The sequence below is a fragment of the Mastigoproctus giganteus genome, chromosome 12 (assembly GCF_048544385.1).
Source record: "Mastigoproctus giganteus isolate SK-2022 chromosome 12, ASM4854438v1, whole genome shotgun sequence".
Lineage (NCBI taxonomy): Eukaryota > Metazoa > Arthropoda > Arachnida > Uropygi > Thelyphonidae > Mastigoproctus > Mastigoproctus giganteus.
This window is the reverse complement of record NC_143586.1, coordinates 6664862-6687550: the sequence shown is the minus strand read 5'-3', so window position 1 is coordinate 6687550 and position 22689 is coordinate 6664862. Positions and strand designations below refer to the sequence as shown.

The 22689-nt window shown below is 38.8% G+C and overlaps 1 protein-coding gene across 4 annotated transcripts in view; it reads left to right on the top strand.

The window, feature by feature from the left end:
- The window catches only part of LOC150076655 (RNA binding protein fox-1 homolog 2-like), a 510847-nt gene extending 488635 nt beyond the window's left edge, over nt 1-22212 (top strand). For all 4 annotated transcript variants that reach the window (XM_090386158.1, XM_090386157.1, XM_090386155.1 and 1 more), the window contains one exon: nt 21669-22212. In XM_090386158.1, the coding sequence (XP_090242284.1) occupies nt 21669-21713 (45 nt within the window). In that variant the 3' untranslated portion in view covers nt 21714-22212. The remainder of the gene's footprint in view (nt 1-21668) is intronic.
- The last annotated feature ends 477 nt before the right edge of the window (nt 22213-22689 follow it).

Below are 22689 nucleotides of genomic sequence, written 5' to 3'. Positions count from 1 at the left end.
CAAATTTTATAATTTCCACATCACATACAATGTTCAGGTACAATACAATACAAAAAAAAAAAAATTCTCTAACTTGCTGATATAAAAAACAGTTATCCAGCATATTATATTACTGAGCAAACAACCAACTGACAAGTTTCAGTCACTATCTGAAAAAATAAATCCCCGTGATATGACATTCTTACTTACTGGTCCATTCTTTTGTCTGTGTAGCTGAGTGTTATACTTGTCAGTCATGTCACTTTTTTGATGCTTCATTCATAATTTCATATGGCACAGTACAATCATGGGTAAGACATTTGAGCATATTCCACACCCAGATCCATTTATCTACTGCCTGGACCATGTAGTGCAGTTCATCACTCCATGATATATACCACTACTGTAATTATCAATGATTCCATCCTCTGCACTAGCATAGATAGTAACATGCATGGAATAAGGGATAGCTTCAGCTAACTAACAGCTGTATGACCGTGATTATTCATTCTGTGAAATGCTTTTCTCATTGAGAGAAAAGAATTTCACAGAATGATTTCTGGTATCTTTTTCTTAAGTCAATTCATTAAGGGTGCCTTTGTAATTTCCTCTTTTTTATACATTTCAACTGGTGACTTGTTCTGGTGGGTCATTTGTGGTGGTTTACCCTATTTAGAATGAATAGTCAGTTCACCTTTCAGCTGCTGTCTTTCATTGGCATACGATATGGCAAAGGAACATATCCATTGTGACAGCCTATTGAGGGGGATCTAGGTCCTTTTCTCACCTAATTCTCCCATTCAATCACAGCCGTCTCCGTAGCCAGGTGGGAAGGAGCAGCAGTGCATAGTACACGCTTCTTGATTAGACCGGGTTCGAGCCCGTCACCACCAAATACGGAGGATGCGGAAAGGTCAGGGAATGACCACCGCATATCCCGGAGCAATATGGCCTTAGTTGCTAATGCTCCTAAAAACCAAACAACAAACAACAAACCCATTCAATCACATATCTGTCATATGTGATCTCTGGAATTAACCACCCACCTAGGAGTGATGTGTCCTATCATATTTTCAATGATAAATATATGTGAGTCTAATTACTAAGAGTTACTGAAAGTGGGAAAAGGCATAACCTCATTTTCTAGTATGCTGATTCTAGAAGTACAGTAAATAAATCTAATACCTGATATCACCTGGTTAAAAAGAATGAAAAACTTGATTATGACAAGTATACAAACAACATATAGAAAAGAAGAAACCATGGAAAGAAGAGGGTATCTTGCTTCAGATCAAAAAAAAAGAACATAAAAAAATAGCCTAAATAAGTTTAAGGCTCAGCTGGACAGGTATTTTGAACGAACAGAGGGGTGAAGTGGGTTTTTTTTTTTTTTTTTTGGCTGATGCTGCATAAGCTTGCTTTCTTGCATCAAATGCCTCTGCTAATGCTAACATGGACTTGAGAAGGGTTCATCAGTTGAAATGACGAATATAAAAATATTGAATTGGTCTGGCATGATATAAAGAGTGAAACAACAAAACTGAAAGTTGTAATGTGCCATATGCCTAATGTATGTGTTGCCAATTTGATGATCAGCTGGAAACTATGAATAGAAGGACAAAAAAAATCAGAATATCTTATTATGAATGAATTTAATTATTTTGATATAAATGAACTTGTAACTGTCTGGATAACTGCTTTCTGTATTAGTACTTGGTCCTTGAGGTTGTCACGGGCATTCTCTCAGATATGCCAGACAAGCTGTACTTGCTACGTGGGAGTCTAAAACGCTGATGGAACTTTCAGGTGACACTCAAGTCAAGTGGACCCAATTTTGGCGAAGTCTGGACGGTCTGTAACAGCCAAATCCTCTGCTTGCACCTTCATGATGGTAGGACTATTAGTAATCCTGGGTATAACCCCCATGCACAAGCACACTGTGGGTGAACACCCAGGTGTGAACAGGGGTCGAGGTGTGGCACCCACACCACATGGAAGAATGCCAGCTCTCTGTTACCAGGCAAAACTAGGTGGTAGATAACTCTCATCAACCAGTGCAATACCACCACTTTGCTTATTGGAGGCTTGAAGTGGTGGAACCCATGTTTAGTCTCCAGAGCTAAGTTCTGGTCAACCCTTCCCCATCTCTTCCATCATGCTCTATGACTAATGACTTTTCAGGTTATGATGGACATCATGGCGAGATCCAATCTTCCTTACACTTTGAGGATACAGCTCTAAAACAGTGTTTGCAGGCTGGCCGCTAGTTAGTACACTGGACCGAACCTATTGGTAACTCTTTAGGAGGCTTCCGGATCAGCTAGTGTATAATTTTGTTACCTGTACTCTGCCAGATAGTGACTGGAGGGAGTCCAAGTAGTGTGTATGTGTGGGGAATTGTCAAGGCCACGTTATGTCAAGGATCTGGATATATTCTTACCTTGTGTACGCCATATCCAAAAATTTTATTACTTCATACTGCATGCCCCCCCACTTTTTCTTACTGTTGAATACACCATGAATTGTCAAACTAACAGAGTAAACTTATCTGCGAAAAGATCTAAACCTCCCAAACACTTCCTAGTTCATTTTTTCACAAATATACATGGTCTCATTTCTAATCTCAACGATGTCCATTTCCACTTGTAGTCTGCTGAACCCCATGCACTTTTTCTGACAGAATCTCAGTTATCAGTTGATTCAACTACTGCTCATCTCAGTTTCCCAAATTATTCGCTGTATGATTCCTTTCTCCTAAAAGTTGGTACTTGTGCATATGTCCATTCCAATATTCCTGTCAGAGACTTGGTAATTTGGAATCTCTTCTTTTCGATCTTCTCTACCTCATTTGGACAAATTCATCTGTTGTCTCTACCGTTCTCCCAACCCCACTAATCACTTGGATCTCTTTGACTTCCTCTCTTTGCAACTTGATTTTCTCCAGTCCAACTTTCCTAACAGTGAGGTAATTTTCCTTGGTGATTTTAATGTTCACAACTCCAGCTGGTATTCATTTTCTAGTCACTCCGACCCAGCTGGTCGAGATGCTGAGGCTTTTGCAATTACTAATGACTTCGCACAGATTGTTCATTTACCTACAAGAGTACCGGACAATCCCAACCATACAGGCAATAAGCTTGATCTTTTCTCACAAACAACCCTTCTAAGTACACAGTCGAAGTGAGTAGTCCCTTAGGCACCTCAGATCACAAATTGGTGAATGCCTCTTCTCCAATGAAGCCTTTATCTCATGGCTATTCCCAACCTCGTGTTGTTTGGCATTACAAGAATGCAAAATGGGATGACCTGCAAGATTTCTTTTCTTTTCCTTGGTTGGATTACTGTTTCAAAACTTTTGATGTCAGGTAGTTAGATTAATTAATGACTCATCTCTAACAGATTCTCTCCACTCGCTGTCTCATAGATATACTGTTTCTGTTGCATGCCTTTTCTACAGATACTTCCATGTGCACTGTTCTTCTGAATTGGCTTCTATAATTACCACTCTCTCTTTCAAAACAGTCCAAACACGTGCCGCCACCAGCCAACCTCCAGGCGCCTCCATAGCCAGGTGGGAAGGAGCAGCAGTGCGTAGCACATGCTTCTTGATTAGACCGGGGTTCGAGCCCGTCACCACTAAATACGGAGGATGCGGAAAGGTCAGGGAATGACCACCGCATATCCCAGAGCAATATGGCCTCAGTTGCTAATGCTCCTAAAAACCAAATAACAAACAGCCAACATCCATTTACTGTCCAACTTCAAACTCAAACCAACTTTTCATCTTCCTCGTTTATTCCTTGAATGGGTTGAGCACGCTGAATTCTGATGGGATCCTTCCACTTGTTCAGATTACGAACCTAAGGGGGCATAAATTCAAATTAAGAAAAGACAGATGTAGGTGCCTCCGTAGCCAGGTGGGAAGGAGCAGCAGTGCGTAGCACATGCTTCTTCATTAGACCGGGGTTCGAGCCCGTCACCACCAAATACGGAAGATGCGGAAAGGTCAGGGAATGACCACCGCATTTCCCGGAGCAATATGGCCTTAGTTGCTAATGCTCCTAAAAACCAAACAAAACAAGAATAGATGTGTGGAAATTTGCCTTTAGCTAGCGGCTGGTTAATTGCTGGAACAAACTTCCATCTGTCGTTGTGGAAGTGACAGGTTAAATAAATTTAAGGAGGAACTGGACAGGCATTTGGAGGGAAAGGTGTGGTTTTTTTTTTTTTTTTTTTTTTTTTTTTTTGGCTGATGCTGCATAAGCTCATACACTTGCTTTCTTGCATCACATACTACTACTATTCATTCAACTGCTGTTTTCTGGACAACCTTCCTTCATATGTATTTCCTGAAAATTTCAGTCTACAGAAGTTCAAGTCTAATGTCAACAAATATCTTCTCTCATTTTCTCAACCTCTAACCTAGGCACGGTACTAAGTACTATAGGTTCTAATACCTCTCGCGTTTGGGGTTTTCATAAAAAAAAAAAAAAAAAAACATTAGGTGTACCACCATTAATCATGATGTCTTTATATGATATATTTTCTTCACATGTATTATTGCCCTTCCAGAAATAAACTGTCTACAACTTTGTACAATCCTTTGTCTTCCACCTATGGTTAAAAAATTTTAAGATCCACCTATGGTTAAAAAATTGAATTAAGAAGTCTCTAGCTGGTAGAAGAGGGTATCTTGCTCATAACATTTTGGTGTGAGAGGTATTCAGAGAAATTACATTTATGAAGGACAGAGGATTAGGTTTAAGAGTGATTATGATAGCCTTAAGCATCATTTGAGCTCCATTCATTGGCAGCAGTTAATGTCTAAATGATGCAAATGCTAAATAAGGAAATACTATAGAGTGTATTTCTAGGTACTACTAACTGTATCACGTCTTTAAAATAATATGGCTCAAGGTTTAAATTAAAACAGATGTTCAAAAAATGATCAAATTGATATCAAAAAAGAAAGAAGCTTCAGATGACCACATATCATCAAAAGACCCTGCTCAATATGGAATATATAAATTTATCTGTAATTGAATTAGTCTGGAGATTTTACGGGTAAGTCTGATTGCAAGAGGTCCAAGAAAAATAGTTAGCAATTCTTTGCCTACTAAAAAGGGAAGGAGGAGCAGTGAAGCCACTATCGATGATCCTAAGCAGATGGCTGAGCTGAACAGTTCTTTGCATTTAAATTTAATCATGTTGTCTTTAAATGAGATATTTTCTTCCATAAATAAACTATTTACAACTTTATCCAACAGAGTAAGTAATTTTAATAAATTTAATTATTACATTAGAAACACTTTACCAGATTGTGTGCCCCCCCCACCATGCTACATTCATCCTTACTTAATTTTATTGTTGAAAAGCACATTAAACAGTTCCCCTATATTTCTCCTCTGTTCCTATTTAAATCCACCTTGCTAAATTTCTTAATATAAAAGGTTTCTTTTATTTTTTTATTTAAGTCTCTTTCCCCTATTACTGCAAAGTTCCTATCACTATATGCCTGAATACATTCCATTTCATGTGCTACCAATTCGATTCTTTAGTGTTTCCTTTGGGTATGTGTTTGCTGTGTTCATCTATGCACGTTTGAAATTTTCTTCAGTCTTGCCTATATATTTACTCTGCCACATTAACATTTTATTTTTATATATTACATGCATTCTCTTATGCTCTAGTGTTGGATCTTTGAACTAGTCCCTATTTTATTAATCAGCTTAAAGATCATTTCAAACCTATACATTTCACAGATTCTCCTTTTCTTTTTTTTTTTTTTTTTTTTTTGCCAATACCTTTTATGTACAGAATTAACACCAATATTTTGTATTCCATACTGCATGGTGTGCTATTGTTTTTGTTGTTAAATTATTTTTCTGTTATCTCTGTTGATTAAATTACTTGTATACCTGCTATTTAATATTAATCCATTAATTTTAACCTTGGATAAAACCGATGGCAGTTTCCTGCAAGGGAGCTGCACACAACCAATAAGGTATCGGTGCAGCATCCTGGCAATCATGCAGACTCACCCAGATAGTGTGGAATGTAGGCAGTGGCAACTAGATCGTTCCCCTGATTAGCATGACAAACAGACTTATTGTCAAGTATCTGGAGTCTGTCCAGAACATGAGTGGGGTAATCACATTTAGATAAGTCAGTCCTGATTCTGACAAACTCAGCCTCCCTTTCTACAGGGTCTCTACAGTATGACCATACCTGATTTAAATAAAGTTCTCGCCATAGTGTATAAATTCCCTGGGGATTGTGCAGATTTAAAGTTAGTGTATTGACCTCTGCACATAGGGTCCTATAAACTGAGGTTACCAAATGAGAACCAGTACAGCGAACCAAAATGTCCAAAAACAGAAGGACACCATTCACCTCCATTTCCATGGCGAATGTAATAAATGGCAACAAAGAATTAATATACTGGAAGAGCATTTCCTCTAATTCCTGAAGTATAATAACAAAAATGTTATCAGCATATCTCTGCCAGAGTCTAACAGGAATGGGTAAATTTTCAAATATGTCCTCCTCCAGAGCTTCCATGGTGATGTTAGCCATGACGGCACTGACCGGTGTTCCCATGGTTGTACCCTGAATTTGTTTAAAAAGGGAATTGCCAAATATAATAGCACAGCCAGACAAATCATAGGTGGTAGATTAGCATTAGCATTAGCATTAGTAGAGGCATTTGATTCAAGAAAGCAAGCTTATGCAGCATCAGCCAAAAAAAAAAAAAAATAAATAAATAAAAAATAACCACTTCCACTTCACCCCTCTGTTCGTTCAAAATACCTGTCCAGCTGAGCCTTAAACTTATTTAGGCTATCAACTTCCACGACAAGGGATGGAAGTCGGTTCCACCAACCAACCACCCGCTGGCTAAAGGCAAATTTCCTCACGTCTATCCTACATCCGTCTTTCCTCAATTTGAATTTATGCCCTCTCAGGTGATTATTCTGAGAAAGAGGAAGAATCCCATCAGCATTGAGCATGCTCAAACCATTCAAGGCTTTATACACCTCTATCAGATCACCTCACTGGTGCCTAGTCTCCAGACACTATAATTTGCAAAACTTAAGCCTTTCTTCGTAAGAGCACTCCTTTGTTCCATTTACTAATCTTGTTGCCCTTCTCTGTACTCGTTCCAGCATCTCTACATCCTTCTTGAAATGAGGCTTCCAGACCTGTATACAGTACTCTAGGTGTGGCCTGACCATTGCCTTATACAAGGGAATAATCACCTCCTTATCCCTGCTAGAAAAATTTCTCTATATCATCGACAATACACAATGAGCTACTCTTTCAGCCCATCTGCACTGCTCAGAAAACTTCATATCTGCCTGCACAACCACCCCCAGGTCCCTTTCATTCTCTACCACTGTCGCCGACCGGGCTAGCCGAGTGGGTAAAGTACCTGCCCGGCAACCCAAAGGTCGCGGGTTCGATTCCCGCCTCGGGCTTGGATCAAAGTACTGCAAAAACCTTGGGAGGTGCAATATGGCCACAGAAGCCGATGCGCCAACAACTACCAAATCAAAAAAAAAAAAAAAAAAAAAAAAAAATCTACCACTGTCAATGTAGTACCACAGTGTTGATACGTTGCTCTGGGGTTGCTGTTTCCCATATGTAGTACTTTACATTTGTCAATGTTAAACTTCATTTGCCACCTCTCAGCCCATCTGCTCAACCTTTCCAGATCCTGTTGCAGTAGCATAGTGTCAGTAGTGTCCTTGACAACCCTGCTAACCTTCGTATCGTCTGCAAACTTGGACATTAAGCTTGATATACCATCATCGATATCATTTATAAATACAGAAAACAATAATGGACCCAATACTGAACCCTGAGGGACTCCACTAATAACATTAGTCCACGATGAGCAGTGTCCATTGATTACCACACTCTGTCTTCTCCCCCTCAACCACCCCTTTATCCATAGCAGCAATTTGCCTCCAATGCCACACTGCTCCAATTTGTGCAGCAGTCTTCCATGTGCAACAGTATCAAAAGCCTTTCTAAGATCCAAGTGTATAATATCAAAGTTATTCCCTGCATCCAGTTCTTTTGTGACTGCATCATAGTATCCAATCAAATTGGTCAGGCAAGACTTCCCCTTAACAAAACCATGCTGTGTCTGAGCTATAACTGAAGTCTTGTCTAGATGATCCTGCAGTGCTTCTTTAACCAGTGCCTCCATTAATTTTCAGGGAACAGAAGGTAAACTAACAGGTCTATAATTACTTGTGTCACCCCTTGATCCTCCTTTGTGAATTGGGGTCACATTTGCGCATCTCCAGTCCATGGGTACTTCCCCTGAGTCCAAGGAAGCTCTCATAATTATGGCTAAGGGTTTGCTTACTTCCTTTGCTGCCTCCTTTAATATAACTGGATAGATCCCATCCACCCCGGGTGCCTTTCTTGTGTTTATCTTCAACAGTTTCTCCTCCACTTTACTCCCAGTTATTTCAAGATTCTGTAGCTTACTGCTGCTAGAGTTGAATACACCTCTGGCATTCCCATCGCTGAATAACTCCTCATGTGTGAATGTCGATGCAAAATATTCATTTAGTTTGTTAGCTACCTGAGCAGGATCATCAACAGTTGACCCATCAATATCAAGTGGACCAATCTGCTTCATCCCCTTCCTTCTAGAGTTTACATAAGTAAAGAACTCTTTGCTGTTTTCCTTTGCATCCCTTGCCAAGGATTTCTCGTAATCTGCCTTCGCCTGCCTAACCTCCTTTGTAACTTGGTTGCACATCAACTTGTATCTATCATAGGCTTCTGTGTCATGTGTTAATTTGTAAGTATCCCATGCATTTTTTTTCTCTGCCATATGCCTCATTAGTTCATTTGACATCGATTTAGGCCTAAACCTTGAACAATATTTCTTAGTTGGTATGTAAAGCTTAAGAGCTTCCAAGTTTAATTCTTTGAATGCTTCCAATTTTGAATTTGCTGTTGGTAACATCATCAGTTGGTCCCACTGTATAGAATTTAAATACTGTCTCAGTCCATCGTAGTCGCCTTTACTGAAGCAATAACCCTTCCCTTTACCCCTAATGGTAGTTACCTCTTTGAGTAAATCCCACTTCAGCACACTGTGATCACTGCCACCTAGTGGTTCATTTATGTGCAGATTCTTAATGCATGAAGAATCACTGCTGGTAATCAAATCAAGAGTATTACTCCCTCTAGTTGCCTCCCGAACATGCTGATGTAGAAAACAATCATCCAATAAATCCACAAAAGTCCTGCTAGTGTGTGAGTAACCAGCCCCCAAATTCCAGTCAATATCTGGGAAATTAAAATCTCCCATTATAAGACTCTCTGATTTACTGGCCCACTCTATTTCCCTGTACAGTTTCTTGTTATACTCATCAGAGTCATTAAGCCTATAGCACACTTCTACTCTCAATTTTGATCTCCCAATGCTTATGTCACACCAAACTGACTCAACACTGCACTGTCCAGCGATGTCGACTGGCTTCACTTCCTTGGTTTTTATGTGTTTCTTAACTAATAGCATAATCCCTCCCCCCTTCCTATCCTGTCTATCCTTTCTGTAGACGTTGTACTCCCCAAATTCCAGTTCTGCATCCCTTATATCTGTGTGACACCACGTCTCTGATATCGCAACAATATCTGCCTTTGATGTTTTGAGTAATACCTCAAATTCATCAAATTTATTTACTAAGCTCCTAGCATTGGTGTACACGCAAGTATACCTGCACCTGTTTCTATTCTTAGCTACCCTAACACAACCCATGTGTTTACTTGTACCGCAATGGCTCCCAGCAGTCTCTGAAATACCATGCATCTTGTTTTTCAGGCTTCTGCTCAATCTAATAGAAGCAGTGCAAGAATCTGTTTCACCTCTGCCAGTGGCTACTGTCAATCTATTGGTCTTTGTCTACCCCCTAGCTAGCAGTTTTCCGACCCACCTAACACTGCCTCAATAGCATCAGCAAATATTCTTGCACCCTTTCTATTTAAATGTATCCCTTTCCTGTAGAAGCAATCTCTCCTGTTAACAAGTACAGTCCAGGCTGAAAAAAATCTACCCCTTGAGCCTTGCACAATCTTTCCAGGGCCGAATTGATCGACAAGGCTCTCATCATATACTCCCTCCTATCGTGTCTGGGCAGAATTGCAGACACTTTCAAATTCAACCCTAATTCTCGGCTTTTGTTCAGCAGTGACCTGTACTTGTTAAGTAATTCTGCCGGTCTTCTACTCTTAATAATAATGTTTTGTGTGACATAAGCACTGGGAAAGGAAAAATGAGAGTAGGTATGTGTTATAGGCCTAATGAATCTGATGAGTATAATGAGAAATTGTGCAGAGAAATACAGTGGGCCAGTAAATCAGAGTTATCTGATTTACTGGCCCACTCTTAGAGAAATTAAAATCCCCCAATATAATGGGGGATTTTAATTTCCAAGAGATTGACTGGAATTTCTGGGTTGGTCACACAAACTAGCAAGGCTTTTGTGGATTTATTGGATGATTGTTTTAAAACAATCATCCAATAAATGATGATTGTTTTAAAACAATCATCCAATAAATCATTCAAATAAATGATTGTTTGAAAAACTACTAGATTTTCAGTAGTGATTCTTCATGCATTAAGAATCTGCAGATAAAGGAACCACTAGGTGGCAGTGATCACAGTGTGCCGAAGTGAGATTTACTCAAAGAGATAACTACCATCAGGGATAAAGGGAAGGGTGTTTGCTTTCGTAAAGGTGATGACGGTGGACTGAGACAGTATTTAAATTCTATACGGTGGGACCAACTGATGATGTTACCAACAGCAAATTCAAAATGGGAAGCATTCAAAGAAATAATCTTGGAAGCTACTAGGCTTTTCATACCAACTAAGAAATATTGTTCAAGATTTAGGCCTAAATGTATGTCAGATGAACTAATTAGACATGTGGCAGAGAAGAAAAATGCATTGGATACATATAAATTAACAGATGACACAGAAACCTATGATAGATATAAGCTGGTCTGTAACCAAGTCACAAAGGAGGTTAGACAGCCACAGTCAGATTACGAGAAATCTTTGGCAAAGGATGCTAAGAAAAACAGCAAGGATTTCTTCTTATGTAAACTCTAGAAGGAACGAGATGAATCAGATTGGTCCACTTGATATTGAAGGCTCAACTTCAATTGATGTTGATCCTGCTCAAGTAGCTAAAAAACTAAATGAATATTTTGCATCTAGCATTAGCATTATCATTAGCATTAGCATTAGTAGAGGCATATGATGCAAGAAAGCAAGCTTATTCAGCATCAGCCAAAAAAAAAAAAAAAAACCCTCTCCCATTTCACCCCTCCTTTCGTTCGAAATACCTGTCCAGTTGAGCTTTAAATTTGTTTAGGCTATCAACTTCAACAACAAGTGATGGAAGTCGGTTCCACCAACCAACCACCCGCTGGCCAAAGGCAAATTTCCGCACATCTATCCGACATCCGTCCTTCCTCAATTTGAATTTATGCCCTCTGAGGTGATTATTCTGAGAAAGATGAAGAATCCCATTGGCATTGAGCATGCTCAAACCATTCAAAGCCTTATACACCTCTATCAGATCACCTCGCCGGTGCCTAGTCTCCAGACTCTGTAATTTGCAAAACTTAAGCCTTTCTTCGTAAGAGCAACCCTTTGTTCCCTTTACTAATCTTGTTGCCCTTCTCTGTACCCGTTCCAGCAGCTCTACATCCTTCTTGAAATGAGGCCTCCAGACCTGTATACAGTACTCAAGATGTGGCCTAACCATTGCCTTATACAAGGGAATAATCACCTCCTTATCCCTGCTAGAAAAATTCCTGTATATCATTGACAAGACACCATGAGCTACTCTTGCAGCTCGTCTGCACTGCTCGTCTGCACTGCTCAATGGTAATCTACATTCACACATGAGGAGTTATTCAGGGAGAGAAATGCCAGAGGTGTATTTAACTTTAGGTAATCTTGTAAAAACTGAGGGTAAAGTGGAAGAGAAATTGTTGAAGACAAACATAAGAAAGGCACCTGGGGTGGATGGAATCTATCCAGTTATATTAAAGGAGACAGCAAAGGAAGAAAGCAAACATTAGCCATAATTATGAGAGCTTCCTTGGACTCAGGGTAGGTACCCATGGACTGTAAATATGCAAATGTGACCCCAATCCACAAAGGAGAATCAAAGGGAGACTGGTAATTACAGACCTTTTAGTTTAACTTCTGTTCCAGGGAAATTAATGGAGACACTGCTTAAAAAAGCATTGCAGGCTCATCTACACAAGACTTCAGTTATAACTCAGACACAAGCATGGGTTCCTTAAGAGAGAAGTCTTGTCTGACCAATTTGATTGAATACTATGATGTAGTTACAAAGGAACTGGATGCAAAGAATAATTTTGATATCATATATTTGGATCTTAGAAAGGGTTTTGATACTGTTGCACATGGAAGACTGCTACACAAATTGGAGCAGTGTGGCAGTGGAGGCAAATTGCTGCTATGAATAAAGGGATGGTTGAGTGGGAGAAGACAGAGAATGGTAATCAATGGACACTGCTCTTCGTGGACTAGTGGAGTCCCCCACGGTTCAGTGTTGGGTCTATTGTTGTTTTCTGTATTCATCGATGATATTGATGATGGTATATCAGGCTTAATGTCCAAGTTTGCAGATGATACAAAGGTTGGCTGGGTTGTTAATGACGCTAATGACAGTATGCTGCTGCAACAGGATCTGGAAAGGTTGAGCAGATGGGCTGAGAGGTGGCAAATGAAGTTTAACATTGACAAATGTAAAGTACTACATATGGGAAACTGTAACCCCAGAGTAACGTATCAACTGTGTGGTACTACACTGACAGTGGTAGAGAATGAAAAGGACCTGGGAGTAATTGTGCAGGCAGATATGATGTTTTCTGAGCAGTGCAGATGGTCTGCAAGAGTAGCTCATGGTGTCTAGTCAATGATATACAGGAATTTTTCTAGCAGGGATAAGGAGGTGATTATCCACTTGTATAAGGCAATGGTCAGGCTATGCCTTGAGTACTCCATACAGGTCTGGAGGCCTCATTTAAACAAGGATGCAGAGCTGTTGGAACGAGTACAGAGAAGGGCAACAAGATTAGTGAATGGAACAAAGGGTTTCTCTTACGAAGAAAGGCTTAAGTTTTGCAAATTACAGTGTCTGTAGACTAGGCACCGGCGAGGTGATCTGATTGAGTTGTATAAACCTTGAATGGTTTGAGCATGCTCAATGCTGATGGGATCCTTCCTCTTGCTCAGTAAAATCGCCTAAGAGGGCAAAAATTCAGCTTGAGGATAGACAGTTGTAGGATAGATGTGTAGAAGTTTGCCTTTAGCCAGTGGGTGGTTGATTGCTGGAACAAACTTCTGTCATTGTAGAAGTTGATGGCTTAAACGGATTCAAGGCAGAACTAGACAAACATTTGGACCGAGTGGTTGGGTAAAATGAGAAGGCAGTGTGTGTTTTTTTTTTTTTTTTTTTGGCTGATGCTATATAAGCTTGCTTTCTTGCATCATGTGCCCTTGCTAGAATAATAATAATAATAATTTATTTATTCCTATTTTATGTTACACATTTTTGGGAGATAACAGCAAAAAGGGAGGGAGAACACATAAGCCAATGGCTTTTTAGGGGGTGTTACCTTAAAAAATTATGAATATACAAATATACAATTGAAAAATGTACAGTTCTGAAATTGTACAAGTAATGTTCAACAGGAAAGACATCAATAAATTTGAGTTTTTTTATACATTTCTTTACAGAAGATTTCAAAAAGCATCACTACTTATAACATCATTGTGAACATTTTTACAATTAAATGAGGAGAGAAAAGAAAAATGATGAGATACATGTACAGAAATTACAAACTATTTGCCAACTGCTTCCTTTAACATTTGTACATTATTTCCATGTTTGTGTTTATAAAATCCAGCAGTTGAATAGAAGGTAATTTGAATCAGACATCCCTGGTGACGTTTTCAGTTAGTAGTTTCTTGAATTGATTTAGTGAAGTGACATTTTTGATTTTTGCAGGAAGTTTGTTCCAGGTTTTAGCACCTCTGTATTTTATGCTTTTCTGACCAATGGCTTTTCTGAAAAGCGGAATCTTCAGGTTGGCTTCATTTCTTAGATTTGTATGATATTTCTTCTTCATCTGTGGTTATGAAAAAGGATCTGAAGAGAGGGGGAAAGTCTGCTGTCTTCATAACATTGTAAACAAGGATCGCCTCTGCTTTCTGCAATAACTGGTAGATGCTTAGGAGTCTCACTTCCTTGTATCTCAAACTAACCCATGCGTTCCAGGGAAGGCCCAAAATTGAACGAACGCATCGATTGAGAATGGAGTTGATTCTCGCGGGGTTTTCTTGGCTGGTGGTACCCCATGAGATGATTCCATAGGTGAGGTGCGGCTGAATTAAAGAAAGGAATACTTGTCTGAGAAGAGAAGGTGACACCCAGGCAGAGGCCCTGGCAAGTATTCTCGCTTGTGACGAAATTTTCTTTCGTAGGATTATCATTTGTTTTGCTCAACTTAGCTTATCATCTAGCCAGATTCCGAGAAACTTGGTTTCATTCACCCTTCCAAGTTGTTTTTCTTTGTATGTTACTTCTAAATCAATATTTAGTGGTTTGTTTTTCGTTCTAAACACCATATATTTTGATTTTTCTGGATTCAGTATAAGCTGATTCTTTTGAAGTCAATTATGCATCACAGAAAGCAAGGCAGAGATTTTGAGTTGAAGCTCATTAGGGTCTTTATCTGTGATTAGGATGGAAATATCATCGGCATACACTACTAGGTGAGAAGATGGAAGAAGAGAGAGAAATTCATCGATGTAAAAGAACAAATAGGATAGGTCCAAGAAGTCCTATTCCACAAACCAACTGCCCAGCGGGCAGTTGGTTTGTGGAATAGACTCCCATCGCTTGTTGTTGAAGTTGATAGCCTAAACAAATTTAAGGCTCAGCTGGACAGGTATTTCGAACGAACGGAGGGGTGAAATGGGAGTAGTGGTTGGTTTTTTTTTTTTTTTTTTTTGGCTGATGCTGAATAAGCTTGCTTTCTTGCATCATATGCCTCTACTAATGCTAAATGCTAAAAGTGAGCCTTGAGGTACTCCCCTGAAGAAATAACAGATGTCGGAATATGATTAATTTGTTCTTACGACAAATGGCCGATCAGTAAGATAGTTTTCAAGGAGAAGGTTAATTTTCCCTCTCAAGCCAAGGTTATTGAGTTTGTTAAGTAGAATAGTATGGTTTATGCAATCAAAAGCTTTAGATAAGTCAAGAAACAGTGCTATAGCATAGTGACCCTTTTCAAGACTATCAATGATCCTTGAGCAGAAGTCAACAATTGCAAGATCAGTGGATCTTTTAGAGCAATAAGCATACCGTTGTTGATGAATGAGCTGATTTTCTTCAAGAAAACCCATGAGTCTGCTATGAAGAATTTTTTCGAGTAATTTTGCAAAAACTGAGAGTAGAGCTATTGGTCAAAAGTTGTTGATGGAGTTACAACGGTTTCCCTTTGGAACAGGAATGATTATTTCATTTTTCAATTGAGAAGGGAATTTACCAGATTGAAAGGAGAGATTGAATATATACTTCAGTGGCATAAGAATTGAGCTAAGGACCTTTTTCAGCAGAGACGAAGATATTTCATCAAAGCCAGGGGCTCCCTTTTCTTTCAATTGATTCCCTGCTTCTAGAATCTCTTGATCGGAGAGAGGAATGAGAAAAAAAGAGTTTCTGACTGAGTACTTGGCAGATTCTCTCATTTCATTGTCTCTGAAGTCAAGTTCGTCTTGAAAGAGGTCATTCACACTTGAATTAAAGTGGTTACAGAAGGCAGTAGCTTTTATCTCATCATCTGAAATGAGTACCTCGTTTTCAACTACATCTCCAACATAGCTCTGTGATTTCAGTTTCCTTCCCGGTAATAGCATTAGCATTAGTAGAAGCATTTGATGCAAGAAAGCAAACTTATGCAGCATCAGCCAAAAAAATTAAAGTAAAATAAAAAAATAAAAAATAACCACTTCCACTTCACCCCTCTGTTCGTTCGAAATACCTGTCCAGCCGAGCCTTAAACTTATTTAGGCTATCAACTTCCACGACAAGGGATGGAAGTCTGTTCCAACTACCAACCACCCGCTGGCTAAAGGAAAATTTCCGCACATCTATCCTACACCTGTCTTTCCTCAATTTGAATTTATGCCCTCTCAGGTGATTATTCTGAGCAAGAGGAAGAATCCCATCAGCATTGAGCATGCTCAAACCATTCAAGGCTTTGTACGAGGTACTCATTTCAGATGATGAGATAAAAGCTACTGCCTTCTGTATCAGATCACCTCGCTGCTGCCTAGTCTCCAGACATGTAATTCGCAAAACTTAAGCCTTTCTTCGTAAGAGCACCCCTGTGTTCCATTCACTAATCTTGTTGCCCTTCTTTGTACTCGTTCCAGCAGCTCTACATCTTTCTTGAAATGAGGCCTCCAGACCTGTATACAGTACTCTAGGTGTGGCCTGACCATTGCCTTATACAAGGGAATAATCACCTCCTTATCCCTGTTAGAAAAATTCCTGTATATCATTGACAATACTCCATGAGCTACTCTTGAAGCCTGTCTGCACTGCTCATAGAACTTCATATCTGCCTGCACAACCACCACCCAAGTCCCTTTCATTCTCTACCACTGTCAGTGTAGTACCACAGAGTTGATACATTGCTCTGGGGTTGCTGTTTCCCATGTGTAGTACTTTACATTTGTCAATGTTAAACTTCATTTGCCACCTCTCAGCCCATCTGCTCAACCTTTCCAGATCCTGTTGCAGCAGCATAGTGTCAGTAGTGTCCTTGACAACCTTGCCTACCTTTGTATCGTCTGCAAACTTCGACATTAAGCTTGATATACCCTAATCAGTATCATTTATGAATACAGAAAACAATAATGGACCCAACACTGAGCCCTGAGGGACTCCACTAATAACATTATTCCACGACGAGCGGTGTCCATTGATTACCACTCTCTGTCTTCTCCCCCTCAGCCACCCCTTTATCCACAGCAGCAATTTGCCTCCAATGCCACACTGCTCCAATTTGTGCAGCAGTCTTCCATGTGCAACAGTATCAAAAGCCTTTCTAAGATCCAAGTATATAATATTAAAGTTATTCCCTGCATCCAGTTCCTTTGTGACTGCATCATAGTATCCAATCAAATTGGTCAGGCAAGACTTCCCCTTAACAAAACCATGCTGTGTCCGAGCTATAGCTGAAGTCTTGTCTAAATGATCCTGCAGTGCTTCTTTAACTAGTGCCTCCATTAATTTTCCTGGAACAGAAGTTACACTTACAGGTCTATAATTACTTGTGTCAGCCTTTGATCCTCCTTTGTGAATTGGGGTGACATTTGCACATCTCCAGTCTGTGGGTACCTCCCCTGAGTCCAAGGAAGCTCTCATAATTATGGCCAAGGGTTTGCTTATTTCCTTTGCTGCTTCCTTTAATATAACTGGATAGATCCCATCCACCCCGGGTGCCTTTCTTGTGTTTATCTTCAACAATTTCTCCTCCACTTTACTCTCAGTTATTACAAGATTCTCTAGCTTACTGCTAGAGTTGAATACACCTCTGGCTTTCCCCTCGCTAAATAACTCCTCATGTGTGAATGTCGATGCAAAATATTCATTTAGTTTGTTAGCTACCTGAGCAGGATCATCAACAGTTGACCCATCGATATCAAGTGGACCAATCCGATTCATCCCCTTCCTTCTAGAGTTTACATAAGTAAAGAACTCTTTGCTGTTTTTCTTTGCATCCCTTGCCAAAGATTTCTCGTAATCTGCCTTCGCCTGCCTAACCTCCTTTGTAACTTGGTTACAGATCAACTTGTATCTATCATAGGCTTCTGTGTCGTGTTAATTTGTATGTTTCCCATGCATGTTTCTTCTCTGCCATATGCCTCATCAGTTCATCTGACATCCATTTAGGCCTAAACCTTGGACAATATTTCTTAGTTGGTATGTAAAGCCTAGTAGCTTCCAAGATAAGTTCTTTGAATGCTTCCCATTTTGCATTTGCTGTTGGTAACATCGTCAGTTGGTCCCACTGTATAGAATTTAAATACTGTCTCAGTCCATCATAGTCTCCTTTACGAAAGCAATAACCCTTCCCTTTACCCCTAATGGTAGTTACCTCTTTGAGTAAATCCCACTTCAGCACACTGTGATCACTGCCACCTAGTGGTTCATGTACCTGCAGATTCTTAATGCATGAAGAATCACTGCTGATAATCAAATCAAGAGTATTCCTCCCTCTAGTTGCCTTCTGAACATGCTGATGTTGAAAACAATCATCCAATAAATCCACAAAAGCCTTGCTAGTGTGTGAGTGACCAGCCCCCAAATTCCAGTCAATATCTGGGAAATTAAAATCTCCCATTATAAGACTCTGTGATTTACTGGCCCCCCCTCTATTTCCCTGTACAGTTTCTTGTTATACTCATCAGAGTCATTAGGCCTATAGCACACTCCTACTCTCAATTTTGATCTCCCAATGCTTATGTCACACCAAACTGACTCGACACTGCACTGTCCAGCGATGTCCACTGGCTTCATTTCCTTGGATTTTATGTATTTCTTAACTAATAGCATAACCCCTCCTCCCTTCCTATCCAGTCTATCCTTTCTGTAGACGTTGTACTCCCCAAATTCCAGTTCTGCATTCCTTATATCTGTGTGACACCACATCTCTGATATCCCAACAATATCTGCCTTTGATGTTTTGAGCAATACCTCAAATTCATCAAATTTATTTACTAAACTCCTAGCATTGGTGTACACGCAAGTATACATGCACCTATTTCTATTCTTAGTTACCCTAACACAACCCATGTGTTTACTTGTACCGCAGTGACTCCCGGCAGTCTCTGAAATATCCTGTATCTTGTTTTTCAGGCTTCTGCTCATTCCAATAGAAGCAGTGCAAGAATCTCTTTCACCTCTGCCAGTGGCTACTGTTAATATATTCGTCTTTGTCTCCCCCGAAGCTAGCAGTTTTCCGACCCACCTAACACTGCCTTGATAGCATCAGCAAATATTCTTGCACCCTTTCTATTTAAGTGTATCCCATCCCTGTAGAAGCAATCTCTCCTGTTAACAAGTACAGGACTCTGATCAGTATAATAAACAACTATACAGAGAAATAGAGTGGGTCAGTAAATCAGAGTCTCATAATGGGGGATTTTAATTTCCCAGATATTGACTAGAATTTGCGGCTTGGTCACTCACACACTAGCAAGGCTTTTGTGGATAAATTGAATGATTGTTTTCTACATCAGCATGTTCGGGAGGCCACTGTAGGGAGTAATCCTCTTGATCTGATTATCAGTAGTGTTTTCTACATCAGCATGTTCGGGAGGCCACTATAGGGAGTAATATTCTTGATCTGATTATCAGTAGTGATTCTTTAAGAATCTGCAGATAAAGGAACCACTAGGTGGCAGTGATCACAGTGTGCTGAATTGGAATTTACTCAAAGAATTAACTACCATCAAGGGTAAAGGGAAGGGTTTTTGCTTTAGTAAAGGTGACTACGGTGGTCTGAGACAGTATTTAAATTCTATGTGGTGGGACCAACTGATGATGTTGCCAACAGCAAATTCAAAATGGGAAGCATTCAAAGAATTAATCTTGGAAGCTACTAGGCTTTTCATACCAACTGAGAAATATTGTTCAAGGTTTAGGCCTAAATGAATGTCAGATGAACTAATGAGACTTGTGGCAGAGAAGAAAAATGCATTTGATAAATATAAATTAACAAATGACACGGAAGCCTATGATAGATATAAGCTGGTCTGTAACCAAGTCACAAAGGAGGTTAGGCAGGCAAACGCAGATTACGAGAAATCTTTGGCAAAGGATGCAAAGAGTTCTTTACTTATGTAAACTCTAGAAGGAAGGAGATGAATCAGATTGGTCCACTTGATCTCGATGGTTCAACTGTTGATGATCCTTCTAAGGTAGCTAACAAACTAAATGAGTATTTTGCCTCTACATTCACACATGAGGAGTTATTCAGGGAGGGGAATGCCAGAGGTGAATTAAACTCTGACAGTGACCTAGATGATTTTGTAATAACTGAGAACAAAGTGGAGGAGAAATTGTTGAAGATAAACATAAGAAAGGCGCCTGGTAGTAATGTAAAGTAAACACTATACCAGTATTTCCCAACCTCTGGTCCACATAAGTTATGAAAGAGGTCTGCAGGATTTGATAGAGCCTTTATTCTGGGTAGGTAAAAATCCCATTAATAGGTAATGGAAAATATAGGCATGCCTACAACAACCTAAATATATTAAGCACGAGTACATATCATTGTATTCAAAAAATAGTTATTAATGTATTTGCACATATGGTTTAATATTTTTTTGTAGTCTATAACCTCTGCCTCAAATATCCATGGTTTCCACTTCAAACTGGTCTGTATCTGAAAGATTGAGAAAAATCGCACTAGACAGTGGGTTTATGTTATTAAAGATAAGCCTGGGGGACAGTATATTGGGTTGTTATTGTTTTTTTTTTTAAAGGAATTGAAACAGGATTGGGTTTTTGAAGGGTTGAAGTTTACTAAGTTTTTCCATCGCCAGTGGAGAATGATCTGTATATTAAAGACCTGGTGGACTTTCAAGTACTTTTTGTTATTTGAGCAGAGAAAGGTTTGCCAGACTGCTGGAAATTGGAATATATATATATATACAGTACATGGATAGCATTTTAGTGAATGGATAAAGATAATTGACATACAAAAAAAACAAGTTAGTTAATTTATACAGTGCATTACATTTCAGATGCATTAGTAAATAGTAATAATTCATGATTTATAATAAAAAAAAAAAAAAGAGCAAAAAGCAACAATTTTTATGTGCTAACCATCTGCATTGCATAGTCATTCCTTCAATCAGCACATGACAATAAACAATATCCAGTGCTTCAGCTAAAATCAATATAAGGATAGACAATGCAATATGTATGCAAAAAAGAAATAATAACTGCTGGATTTTTATTGGGTGGTTTTAATGAAATTTGCGAAGTCTATACAAATTATTTAAAAGTGCCAAATAAAAAATTTCATGAAAACTCATCCAGTGACAGTTCAGCTATTATATGTGGATGGACAGACAAGCGGAAAAACAAATAATAATTGCCATATTTCTGTTGGTTCGATTATAATGAAATTTGGAATGGCTTGACAAATCATTCTTAAAGAGCCATGTATAAAATTTTATGAAAATACGTCCATTAGGAGTCAGATTATTACATGCAGATGGACAGATGAGCATGGTGAAGACATCAGGGACTTTATGCACAAAACACTTATAGGGGGAAAATGTAACAGAACACTGAGGAACTAGAGCATTGAATTGCTTAACTAAGCTTTCTTATTCTTGTCTTATAAATAAAACCTTCTTCAGTAACACTTCTTAGTATTTATATAAAATGCACTTTGCTGCACTATTCTATTTTAAAATAATATTTGTTTACTTAAAATGCTTTTTAATTGAAAAATTATCTTAAAAATTTAAATTGGATCAAATTTTCATGTATATTTTGATTCAATTTTACTTTCTCTTCTAGGCTGCAGTCTACAGAAGTGGATACAACCGGTTTACTCCCTACTAGTTGACAAGCTCTCTTTTTTGTGTGGCAGGAATGCCCACAAAATCAAGAAGATATACTACTCGTTACCACAAGTCCCTCTGAAGCTGGGAAATTATATGACTTGAACTGGAATATCTTGCTGGGTATAAATTGCCTTGGGATTATTAATACTCGCACAGTTTTTTATCAACTATTTATTCTTGGCTCAAATGAAGAATTTCAGGTGTCTGGTTTACCTGTTTGTGTCTTATGAGATCAGCAAGATGCTATCAACAAATGCCAAAAATTTGTCTTTACCTCTTTCAGTGCCCCCCCAATCTCTCTTCCCTCTCTCTTTCCCTGCCCCCAACTCCTTTTATTTTTGGTCGTGATGCTAAATTATGAAGAGATTCTGCTAGCTTTCTAGTCATGAAATTATCTAATATTGAATCTTTAGACCAAATAAAAGGGAGGGGGCAGTTCAAAAAGAGAAAAGCTAGTTTACATGTATATAAGAGAAAAAAATCAGAGACTGATGCCTGGTGCCTCTGTGTTTTATTTTTCCTTTACCCTTCATGTCAGGGATATTTCTTATTCATTTCATAAGTTTTGGTTCTCTCACTGAATTTATTATTGTGTACTACTTTCTGTAATTAAGAAGAGGAATTTTTAAATGCTTAAAAGAAAGCACAGTGTATGGTGATTGCCTCGTTCATTATATGAGCCTTAATTTATAGTTTTTATAAATTATAGTGATATTTGGGACTGTGACATTCAAAATAAATTATTTTATTATAATAGTTGATGGAAATATATTAGATAGGTTGTTAAACAAAAATTAGTTTTTATCACTTTCAATTTGTTACAAAACACATATCCTAGACAGCTTGCTTTGTATAGGCATTCATTATTATTCCAACGTTGTGGTATTTCAGAACATATCTAACAGCATCACTTGTATATTGAACTAAGGATTATGTACATTGTTTTCATACAGAGCTTACAGCTTCTGGAAATT